Source organism: Alosa sapidissima, chromosome 12 (assembly GCF_018492685.1).
Source record: "Alosa sapidissima isolate fAloSap1 chromosome 12, fAloSap1.pri, whole genome shotgun sequence".
In the NCBI taxonomy this organism is placed as follows: Eukaryota; Metazoa; Chordata; class Actinopteri; order Clupeiformes; family Clupeidae; genus Alosa; species Alosa sapidissima.
In genome coordinates this window covers 18,438,375-18,451,090 of record NC_055968.1, presented here as the reverse complement: position 1 = coordinate 18,451,090, position 12,716 = coordinate 18,438,375, and the positions used below count along the sequence as shown (strand labels likewise).

Genomic DNA, 12,716 nt, shown 5'->3' with positions numbered 1-12,716 from the left:
GTCTGTGTGCGTGTGTTTAAAATTGGCATACGACACCAAGGATAGGATTTTACACTACTCTTTTGCAGTTTTTAAAGTTCAATTGTAAGTATAGACAAACTCACTGAAATCACTGCCTAGAGTAATTAAATCCATGATGTAAATGCAGCTGACTCTCCCCCACCTATAGCCAGCTCTCGCTTAATGGATCACAAACACACTCGGGGCATCTCTCTCTCTCTCTCCCTCTCTCTCTCAGTTCTTCAACAACAGCTCCAGCCCTTTCTCTGTCGAGACTCACCCAGTGACTTACTGGCCTTTGGCATAATGACATGAGCCTCTCCTCAGCCTCCTTTGTAGTAGCTATTCTAAGGGTCAGGAGTTATGCCATAACCATTTATCAAAAAGATTGGACGGTGATTGCGATCATAGCGTCATGACAGCCGACACATGAGTGGAAAGGAACAGTTTTGTTATTGTGCCTTTAAAGCTCCATTTGGCCAAGGTGAAAATGTTAAAAGAGAAATTAGTCAACTAGACACATGTTTTCGTATATCTGGCATAGGACTACAACTAACGATTATTTTCATAGCCAAATAATCTGTTGATTATTCTCTCGATTAATCGATGAGGTGAAAAAAAATTACATTCGTGCTTTCTGTCCACATGGAAAAGATATTTCACTTACTGTCAGTAAAGTGCAATCAGTGAATTTTTAAGTGTTTTTCTTAGAATGACAAACTGATAAATCGATTACCAAAATGACTGCTGATTAATTTAACAGTTGACAACTAAGCGATTAATTGTTGATGCCCCAATCTTGCACACTTCCCCTGGACCTTGCAAACCAAACTTGAGAAAAACCCACGGTGTAGTCATAATGTGAGATACTTCCACTTTCATAAGTGAAATATTTCAGTTTTCATACCTTTAAATATATTCAAAAAGTAACAACAAAACATACAGTTATTGACATCACTATGATCTTCAGACTTAGGCTACGTTTATACGGTGACGATAAAAAGAGAAGACGCAGAAGTGGCGTGTCGTCTTCATTTTTTTTTTTTTCGCGTTTAGACGAGCATTTTCAGGGGGAAATCTTTGTTTATATGAAGACGCAAGAGTATGTGATATTCGATTGGATATGCATTCCAGACCGCTGGGTGGTGGTGTGATAGAACCCCGGTACGTCACGCGCAGACTAATTTGATTCTAATTTGACAGTTTAACCAGAGAGGTGATCAAGGATCTTTGGTTTAGCCGTTTAGACGGAGACGCAACCCGGGTCGTCTTCAAAACTCTACACTCTGGAAGGAGTCTTCAGATTTTTGCGTCTTCAAGCCCCGATGGCGGGGTCGCCGTGTAAACGAAAGGCACTTATGATAAAATATTTTGTCATCTTCCTTCGCAATCGTTCTCGTATAAACGGCCCCTTAGTGGACACCCTGCAGAGCATGCTTAGTTGTGATTGGAAACCTGCAATCTGAACACATCAACCTGAACCATCAGCAGTGACGCAGCCCACAGCCTTACCTAGAAGCTCCTCGGGGTCCTTCACCACAATGTGGGCGTTGAGCTCCTGCAGCTCCTGGTGGAGCTCCTCCACCTTCTTGCTGGACTTCTTCAGCATGTTGTCCACGTAGGCCAGGCTCTTCTTGTCAGTGGTGACCTTACGCAGGTTCTCGGCACCCTCTTTGATCTTTAGCTCTTTGCGGATCTCGCGCTTGATCTGGTCTTTGATCTCGTCCAGCTTCTGCTGCACCATGGTGTCGGACAGGTCCAGGTTGTGGCCCAGGCCGAGGCGCTCGGACACTTGGTGACCCAATGTATCCCCCTGTGGATTATGAAATACAACAAGGTATATCAACTGAACAGCTACAGTATACGTAAACAAACCACAAGGAACTAATGATTTTTTTATGATGTACCAGTCAACCGTTTCAATCATTTGAAACAAGCAAAGAGGTATATAGCAACTGTGCTACGACTAAATGCGTCTTCATGAACATTTAATTTAATGTTGCCTTTCCAGAACATTGTATATAACTCCAAATACAGGCCAGAAAAAGCTTTTTAAAGTTTATATTAAGCTTTCACTTTCTGTCCACATGCAATCACTTTAAACTCACATTACACTGCACTGTCAACAGAGCCAAATGATGTACAAAACAACTAGCCTATAACCGCAACTGAAAATAAACCTGCAATGCTAAAAGCTGAAGTCCTTGGCCAGTGCATTTAGACTAGGCTTCTGATGTTAGAGAAACAAAACAAACAAAGTGGTAGCAAAAGTAGACACAAAAGTAGTATTTCAAGAAAAAAACAACATGAAGCCAGTGTACATTTAAATCTTTCACAAATGTTTGTGGCCATAGCAAAGTAATTCCCACCCAAACAGTAGTTCTGTTTGAGCTCATGAGTGGGCAACATGGCTGCCAGTCTATGCAGGTCTCTGGACCCCTTTAGAGGTTCTTGACGACTTTGCCCTTGACACGGCAGCCTTGTGTGCGTCTGGAGCCACGGAGCCATTATGTAATGGCACAAAGCTGGACAGCTAATCTGTGTGCTGGGAAGGCACAGGGGGGCCTCTGTCAGTGCCACAACGAGCTCTAGGCCGAGCACACAAACACACCGGGTGACCTTAACAAAAGCCAGCAGTGACCAGACAATGCCAAGGAATGCGGTCCCTCTCCACACGTCATGACCAAAGCACCCACACCACACACACAAACACGTAAGGTGTGCACCTAACAATAGTTTGGTTCAGTGTAATTCACCCTGGAACATCCCAACTAGGGTTGCAAAATTCCGGGAATTTTCAAAGTTGGAAACTTTCCATGGGAATTAACGGGAATATATGGGAATTAACAGGAATAAACAGGAATTAACGGGAATAAACTGGGAATTTTTAATATGGCCAGTTAGTCTATAACACGGAACTTAAATGTAGTGGACAAAACCCCATCTTGCAGTCTAATACTGGTTAAAACAACCTGATTTAATGCAATTTCAGTCAAATTTCTACCCTGCACATATGTCAATCACATGCACACAGCAATCGGCATAGGCTGCTAGACATAAAAGAAACCTATGGTGCGTTCATATTCATGGGGAAAAAATGTTCCAACCAATCGGATTTTGTTGTGGAGTGGTGTGGTGCATCTTGGGCAGTTCAGTGTTGCTAGTTTAACATTCTAGTAAACCATAGGCAGAGAATGGGATTCCCGCTAGCATGCTAGCTTGCTTTGTATGCTAAGCTAAGCAAAAATACGAACATACAAATCATATCGCTTATTACGAAACAAAATGTTAATGTTTGTATATAAAACAGTTTGTATGAATTACCCAAAATTCCCAGTAAATTCCCATTAATTCCCATAATTTCCTTTAATTCAATGAAAGTTTCCAATTTGGAATATTTCCAAAATTCCCCAGCTTAACTTTCCATGCTAAGTTTCCGGAAAATTTACCGGAAATGTTCCACCCTTTGCAACCCTAATCCCAACACATTTTCAGTTATTTCATTTCAAGACCTGTATGGAACAACTAAATGTAACAACTTGGTTTTGAAGACTTTAACTTTAAGAGCACTTAGGCACAACTGTATCTCTAGCTAGAACTCCTGTCAGTGCATTTGCTGGTCTGTAACCTTTCTCCTCCTGCCACTGCAGTTTGCACAAACATGTAGTTTCCTTGAACTGGGAGTGCACAGCCCACCTCCACAACACACAGAGAGCCCCCTTAAAGCAGCCAACTCTCTGCTTGATTTACAGGCATACGGCAAACACTCCACTTGGCATCCACCGCCTCTGCTATCAATAGGGTGCGGCACAGACAGGCTTCAGGCTTCTGACTCCAGGCGTAAAACACCAACTAGAAAACTTGACCCCGCACGACCACAGCACACTAAAAATAACAGGCAAATTTGCTATGTGTTCAAAAATAATAGGTGTTCAGACAACGCAGGCATGCGAAGTGTAGCATTTCAGACGCTCTGAATGCTGTAATTATGCATAAGATAGGGGATAAAAAGTTGGAAACCGTTCCATAAGTATTCTATACGCTTTCCAAATCTGACCAAGAGTTTTGGAACATACAAAAGCATACAATAGCGCACTTCCACTTCCAAGATCAAACTATTTTAAAACATAAACAATGGGCCCAGGGCAGCTCAGCAGAGCATGAACACAATGGCGTATACGTCAGATTGCTTACCAACACCTCCACTACTCCAGCTGCACAAACAGCGTCGCGCATTTTCAGTCGTTTTCCAAACCTTCTTTGAAACCGTCAACCGTCTCCTAGGCTTCCGCAAAGATCCGATTTTAGGATCACAATCTCACTATGAATCTGCAGAGTGTCCCATACAAACCACTATGTGCCAGACTAAGAGGGAAGACTTGCGCTGGGCTATCCTCACTGGCTGTTCCTTAGACATCAGAATGACCACATAACAGTTTAGAGAGCACAAATCCTCCTAAGCCTATGTTCTGGCCCGTGGCCTAGTTAAGGACATCAGTGACGAGAGAACCTGGAAAGTTAACACGGCTCTTAAAATAAAAACAGCCAAAGACCTCGGATGTATGGCAGTGCCTGGCTTCTATCGCCTTACCTGACGTAAACAAAGGTGTCTTTTGGCAAAGAGCCCACCTGATAGGTGACCCTCCTGTTCGGTGGGGGCTCTGGCTAGTGATTAGGGTGGAGCAGATTGAGATTCGAAGCTGCAAGTGCAGGGAATTTTCTAAAACAAGTATACTACATTGGGAGTTTCTGAAAGGCTGGCATATTTGAACATATGGAATATTTTGAACTCTTTAAGGTCTAGGAGACTTTTATATCTGTAACACACACTCACACAATGCAATTTCGTTTTTGAAAAAGAAAACAAAACAAAAAAACACGACACTCCCTTTGCAACCCTCGTCCTGCAGATGCCATGCTATTAGTGTCATAACAGCTGCATAGAGGAAATGGTACAGCACATTTGTGACCCCTCATGTGCATACTGACTGCGCAGTGTTTCCCACAGAATTGAATTCCATTTGTGGTGGTTGGTTTGCAGAATTAACTTGAATGCAACAGTTTTTAACAAATTACCAGAGTGTGGTTATTATGCTAATCAGATTTAAGCACAATTTAGTACAACCTGGAAATATCATTGTGTGGTGGTCAATGTTGATATTGTGGTGGGCCGCCACAAATAAGTCAATGTATGGGAAACACTGCTGCGTGTCCATGTGTCTGAACATCCTGTGTGCAATGTGTACGTCAAGCCCTCCAGGGCGTCTTAAGCTCTTTCCAGGCCTATCTTGATGTCAAGAATAGAAGGTGTACTGTATTGTGCACATAAACACACAGTGTGGGGGGTGCATGGAAAGCTTCCAAGGAAAGTGACACAAATTTTGAACCGTCAACAACTTTTAGATTGAACTCTTTGGCATTGATTGCCACTACTAAATAAATGCCAAGAGAACAATTTATATCTCCTGTGCAGACCAGTATTTGGCTAAAATGTCCATATAGTCTGGTTTACTAAAGCAAGTGGGAGAGTTCCACATTCAGAGGTATCCCTGGCTACCTGTTACACAGTACACAAAACATGGTCCTGCGGAAGTTTGGAACCTGAATGTAACTTTCAGCACCTTAAAGATAAGGTAAATCCCACTTAGACTAATTTGCATTTTACTTCCTTCATCCTGAATGTCACTCTTCCCCTAAGCCATACGTGACTCCACAGGTCCTGAGAGAAAAGGGGGGAAAACACAATGCCTACAAATGGGGCAATGCTGACACAATCCAAAATGAGACAAACTGACATTCTCTACCTCTGCAGCAGTTAGCTGGGGCTCTTAGAAAGGCTGAGACAACCATGACTCACACTCCTCTGTACCGAGTAGAGAGCAGAGCACAGATGAGGGGATGTGTGTGGGGGGGGGGGGGGCTGATGGTGTTAGCCAGGGCTTCCCTCCCAATCCAGAAACCCCAAAAGTCCTGTCGACTCCACCCAGCAACTCGGTCTGGCCAGCGCACAGATCCAGGAGCGGAGCGGACAGAGCAGGGATTGCATAACCGGCTAATTCCCACACAAGGGATAACAGGTGGCCACGTACTCGGACCATAAAGCCCACAGCCTGCCAGAGAACGGCTACGTTCAAGAGAGGACCTTCACCTTGGTTTGTAATTCTCCAGTGGCAAACTGAATGTGGCATGGTGACAAATGCCTGTGGTGACGGACAATCAGTCACATGGATAGTATACAGAGAGAGAGAGAGAGAGAGAGAGAGAGAGAGAGAGAGAGAGAGAGAGAGAGAGAGAGAGAGAGAGAGAGAGAGAGAGAGAGAGAGAGAGAGAGAGAGAGAGAGAGGTCATGTAGTTTGTGTGTATTGGGTGAAATAATGCATTAAAATTCATTTTAATGGCACATGATCAAAGACAGCTAAAAACACCTGTTGTTCTCTCTAGCTACTGAGGCTATTTATTGTGTAGTTTTGTGATCTGAGTAAGAGCAACTTTTCCAGCACTATGTTACCAAATATATTGCGCAAATACAGCTTTATCAACTTTACCAACTGGGTTGTTGTTGCCGTTTGTTTGACAACTCTTGTTTTTTGGCCAGGCTAGGTTTGGCCGAGTTGGTTTTTGACAAAACCTTACTGCAGCTTTAAGCAGCTGTTTCTGTTTCGTGACAACCCTGAACACTAGTGAAGTGAAACACCGTACACATGAGCTAATTACAGCAAAGAGCACAGCATGAATGAACTCAGGGAGTTTAAGCTCTACACACTCTTTACGACTTAAAAGACTCTTCCAATCAAAGAGGCTTACGCATTTCTGGCACTCTTCCTGACAAAAAAAGAGAAACCTTTTTTGTCATGATATACAGATAAAGGTACTGCTATAATTTTCATTACATGCTGTACAAAGTAGGCCCATCTTGCCCCAAAAGAGCATTGTGTGTACTGTGATGCCCTTATGCCAATGTTTCCCTAGCATGGAATTAAGAGGACTACACCAGCCATCTGGGGACAATCATTTCCCTCTCAGGATCACTATGTCACTGAACTGTAGTAGCCCATAAAAAGATGTAGCCATGTAGTTCTCAAAAATAGGGTCACGTTTTGGCAGCGACCTGTTGATCACCTTTCACCACCACATGACCAGTTGGAGTTCTCTTCTGCCATCTTGAAATGACCTCTGTTTTTTCTCTCTATGCCATCATAAGAAAAAGATGCAGATAAGAATCTCCACAAAAGGAAGTGTCAGACAGAAGTCAGCCTCCGCTTCAGGAAAAGCTGTTCTAAAATTATACAAAGTTTGTCACAAATGATACAATTACGCAGTGCTGTTTTACAAATTCTTTCAGCCAACATGCACCGAGCCATGTCAGTTCAACCACTGTTAAACATCTGCTTCACGAAACTCCACAACAAATCCAGCAACAACAGCCAGACTGAAAACGTACACCTTCCCATGTCAGTGACTGGCCAATGTAATTTCTAAGAGGCTAACAAGCCATTTCCTTGTCCTTGAACTTCTACTGCCTACACCCGCCTGCTTCCCACCCTCAGGGTCTGGCCATCTTAAGTCAATGAACCGCAGTCTTTAGGTAACCCAGGTGATCGCCACCACAGATAAGGACCACTACTGAAGAGAGCTCCAGAGGGCAGAAAGCACACATTCACTGTGAGAAAACCTACGCCAAGAGTATCAGCTAATGTGTTGGGGTATGGAATATGCCCAACATGGCAATGCAATTAGAATGATTGTCCACCAGTGTCCACCAGTCAATGAGATGACAAGCTTTTGAATTCGTTGCTGTATAGAGCCATTTCATGGTGTTCGCTAATGACTGGTTCTGTTGCTATTTTGGATGGAGTTAACCAGTTGCTAAAAGGAGAGGATGTTTTTGTGCCTCTATAGGTGCCCCCTTGCACCAACTGTTTGATCTACACCATAAACCAAACACAAAATACCAGAAATTAGTTGTGAATGAAGAGGGGAAGCCCACGATTTGACAATGTCAAGCTGTACAGCACTGTGATTTGTTGAGCAGAAATCAAATCAACCCATAATAGCTACAGGACAACAAACAAGTTAACTGATACTAAAAAAGGGTGAGTCAGTGTTGAAGTACAGTACAAAATGTAAATACGCCAGGCAGAAACATCACTACCAAGTGAGTAATACATAATTGTAATGGGACCATAAAAGCTTCACAAGGCGAGCCCTGTTCTATTTAGGTCCCAGTCAACACTTGCATCTCTGACATGATGGGTGTCTGAATAGCAGTGGACTTTATCTGAATCAGTGTTTACAACTCCAGCACAGGTGCAGAGGTAGACCTTTTTATACCAGACTTGGGCCTGTTTAAGACTACACCACATGGTTCTAAAGGAAGGTGTACACTGGGGAAAAAATGAAAATAATTGCTTGCCTAATACTTTCAATGTCGTTTGAAGATGCCTGTTCTACTAAAATGAGAAATTATGCCATTTCATGATGACATCAGCAATATTATGATATAACGCATGGTGTTGTGATGCATTTGTCTTTCATAAAACTTAAAAACTGGGCTAATTCTAGAGCAATACAGTAGGCTATACATGCAGGGGACTGCTAGCCAATTCCAGCAGCAGTATACCCTCGCAAAGGAAGGGAAACGCCACTTGACCATCGATTTCCTCTCACCAAGGTCGAAGTATTCATACACAACTAAGCGTGACTGAACATATCTCCGACCTGAATTTCTATAAGCAACTTTATTGCTATTTCGAACGCATGTTGCAATGCAGACTAACATATTGATCCGTTGACAGAGGGTAAAAATATACCAACGCCCAGTTGCTCTACAACAGAGCAGGGCAACATAGGCCTATGCATTTGAACAATATTTTGAAGAAGTTTCCGACAACCACAAACAATTTCCTTTGAAATGTTTCGCTGCGCGATACTTTTCCTCTGCATGAGCAAGAAAGGGAAAACAATCTCAGCTAGTAACAAAGTATCGCCTCGTTCATGAAACGTGGTGCCATGACAGCCCTGTCAAAAACAACCCGATAAGTAAACTGGACATGGTCATTTTTTAACTAACACCCAAAAAAAATAGTTTATTTGCAACACAACAAGTAGCCTAACCAAAACTACCAGAAATACCATTAAGTCATAAACATTACGTTATAGCCTACGCTTTACGTTATGTTTCTGTAACATCGGGTGAGCTAACCAACCTAAATGTCTGTTGAGCGTATCTAAAACAAACAGTAGGCCCTAACATATCTTCAAGAGCAGAATAATAAACGATTTACTTTGTCTACATATGTAATTGTAGTCTATAGGCCCTATATTCTTCCGCCTGTTCGAGTGAACGCGGTGAAGCAACAGTTGTTCGCTGTTTGATTATTTCCTAGGCCCAAGTAGATATCCCCCCGTCCCAGTTAACCCTTCACAACTGCGCGCTGGAAGTATCGGTTAGCCCGTCTCTAAAATAGCGCACAAATAGGAACAAAACCTCTTACGCGACCGTCAGTTAAAGTTCATATAACTTCCGTGTGCACATATTCGCGTGGTTAAACGTGTAAAACTCTGTTTATAGAAATAAATTTGTTTTCTTACCTGCACGGAATCGGCCGCCATCTTGCCTTCTAACTTTGAATCAAACTCGGGATAGTGGATGGGAGGTGAGTCACAAAGGAGAGTAGCAGCTTTGCAACTTCTCTCCAACTAGTCCTTTCGGCTCCTCTTTTAATGATAAAAACGGGACCATCAGCTTTCCCGCGACGTGTCCATGGTTCAGCTGAGAATCCTGAGATCTTCCATGACAATACCTTCACAGTAATCCCTTTTATAAAAGTAATGTAAACAGGTAAAACAATAAAGAATAAACACTCGTTAAAATAAAAAGTTATTTTCCAAACAGTCCACAAGTAAGGTTTTGGGAAGGAGTGCTGGTGATATAAATGTCTTCGCGGGGAACTCCACCCGAGACACGCAGCGCCCAGCTCTGGAAAGCTTTTTTCTCTCAGCTAGAGTCAATTCATCCACTTTTAGTCATGTGATCATAAACCCTATGCAAGCATGCGGCAGACACTTTCCCAGGAGGAGCAGTTCGCGTATGGTGCCAAATATAGTGCTCATGTGTTTATTCAGTTCATATCGTGCAGTAAAAAAAGTTTAGATGTAGACCCATGGAAACAGGAAAAGAGGATCCACATGTAGGCATTATAATAATAATAATAATAATAATAATAATAATAGCAAAAATAATCTGCTTTAAATATGTTGTAAATATGTTTTTACGCTATAAGTCAATGTGTGTCTAAGGGGAAGGCATTTATTAAATGGTTGGGGTGTAATATAATACATAGGCCTATACTATACCATGATATAAAATCATGTTTGCATTTGTAAGTTTTTTGCCAATATATATATATATATATAGTAACACTGTCGACATTCATGTCAAAAGGAAATGTATTGTGGGACTTTTTCTTACCTTTGTGTTGTAGTAGAGCAATCTCCTGGACCACCAAGGGGGGCTTGACCCCACTCATGAATTGCTTAGGGAAATTTGATACTTTGTGTAAATCAAACCCCACTTTTAACCATCTCTAAAGGCTGGCCATCCATGTGGCTAATGAATGATTTAGAGACGCTGTTGACCTATTTGACACAGTTATTTGATTTGAATGGGCATTTGTTTTCCTTTCCACTAGCACAATGAAGCCCATTCATCTTAACAGTTGATATTTAAAATTGGATGTATATAATACACTACTCTGAGATATTTGGTGGAGCTCGTGCTCAGCTGCAGTTTAATACACCACACTGGCAGTGTTACCTAACAGAAAGACAAAAATGCCTTCCGATCCCGAGATCAGAATAATTTTAGCCACAACGAGGCTGACATTGTGCTGTGTCTAGTTTGCATGATCTCCTTCCCTGTGGTGGAGTATGAGGAAATCAGCCAGTGACTCAAAGTAGACAGGGCCCCTCTCTTAATGAGCTATCAGTAGACCGTGGCTCTCTGTCCACTCCCGAGGGTGTTTATTTTTGGAGGCTTAAGCAGGCCGGCTGGTCATTGCTGGAAACGTGAGTCAGACATTGATAAGGCTCCGTTCTGTTGTTGAAGATTAAGGACAAGTCAGACGCTCCACATTGTCTCAAGCCTTAGAACAAATGAGATGTCTTGGTCCATGGGTTTTTAGCTTGACATGCACTTCAAGGGAGAGGGCATCATCACAATATCGTTTTCTCAATTCCCTTTATAAAACATTGAGGGCGAGTCAAATGTGTCATAATATGCTTTTTGTTCAGCTGCATAGAATTCCCAGCTATGTTTTTAGTTCATATGGTCGAATATTACTTTAGTAATGCCTAGCTTTGTACCTCTAGTTGTGTTGTGATTATTGAGTGAATACATAGAGCTGTGGGCCCAGAGTTAGAGTGAACATGTGGCTGTTTGGATCTGAGTGGATGTTGCTGTGGCCTTTGTGGTCCCGTGTTTGCATTCTGTAACAAAGCCTTTTTACTTAAAGGTCAGTGTACTTCAGGTCAGCGGCTCGCCTCAGTTCCCTCTTGACACGACAGGCCTTTTTCCCCCCAAACAGGTCACACCATTACCATAGTCACTTTTGCCTGTTTACTTTCCCCCTAATGTTCACACAGACTTCAGCATGGTTAAGCTTCAAACAATGCTAAAGTCATTGATGAACTGAAGAGGTAAGAAATGGTTAACTGCTAGAGAGAACTGTCTAAATGTTTGGACCACAAACGGTTGGAATTTGAACATGGAATGTGCGTTCACCAAAACTGATCAGTCTGAGTGAGGGATTTTGGTGAACCCTGTGGCAGTGAAAACCTCTTTGTGTGAAACCACGGTAACCACCATTGTTGGTTTTCTCCACCACAACACACAGCACTCAGCAGCCATAGTCACACACTTCCTGTGGTAACAATCGAGCTTCCTGTGCTAGACTGCGTGTTGTTGTATCAGAGGTGATAATCTCCCAAGGCTTTTTCATTTGGTAGGTTACACAAACCTAGATTTCTAAATAACATGATATTGACGTTCTGTCTGAAAGGCCATCAGTGTCTTTTATGAAACAAGCACCGCATTGCCATATTTGGTATATGACCACATTCCTGCTCTCTTTAGGAAAGGTCAGAGAGTAAGCAACATTCACAAAGGAAAAATGGGAAGACTTTTCAAGTCCCGCTACAATCTCTTGCGGGTATCGTTGTAGTTTTGATTAAGGTGTAGCATCAAGGTTATGCATCAAGGTCACGCATCAAGGTCTTAAGATCATGCGTGCATAATCAACAGGAATTTTCAACATCTACAGCTGTGGTACTGTCATGTCCTCCCCCTAAGGAAACAATTCCATGGATAAGTGCAGCATAATCAGAGAGAGAGAGAGAAGTAAAGAAAGAGAAACACCATCACCCACACTGGCTCTATCCACAGCATCTGCTTGTGGTATTGGCCATCAGACCCTCCTATTCATAGTTGCCAGTAGTGACGTAGAGACCCTGGGGGGAAGCCTGGCTGCCTGACTCATCCCTTCAGAATGTCTGCCCAAGGGGAGACTGTCTCACACTACCCCACACACCTGTAGCTAGCGCACTAACTCACCTGCTCAGCAGCCAATGGCTAACTACAGCTTTTAGGCACTCTTTGGAAAGCTAATAATTAGCCAGCTGTATATATTTTTTTTTCAGCACTGACCCCGGGTGATGGG

The 12,716-nt window shown here is 42.6% G+C and overlaps 1 protein-coding gene across 1 annotated transcript in view; it reads right to left on the bottom strand.

Moving 5' to 3' along the window:
• The window catches only part of pkn2b (protein kinase N2b), a 29,618-nt gene extending 19,616 nt beyond the window's left edge, over positions 1–10,002 (bottom strand). The window contains exons 1-2 of the mRNA XM_042057625.1: positions 9,592–10,002; positions 1,513–1,813 (exon numbers count right to left, since the gene is read on the bottom strand). Coding sequence (XP_041913559.1) covers positions 1,513–1,813; positions 9,592–9,612 — 322 coding nt within the window. The 5' untranslated portion in view covers positions 9,613–10,002. The remainder of the gene's footprint in view (positions 1–1,512; positions 1,814–9,591) is intronic.
• Between the last annotated feature and the right edge of the window lie 2,714 nt (positions 10,003–12,716).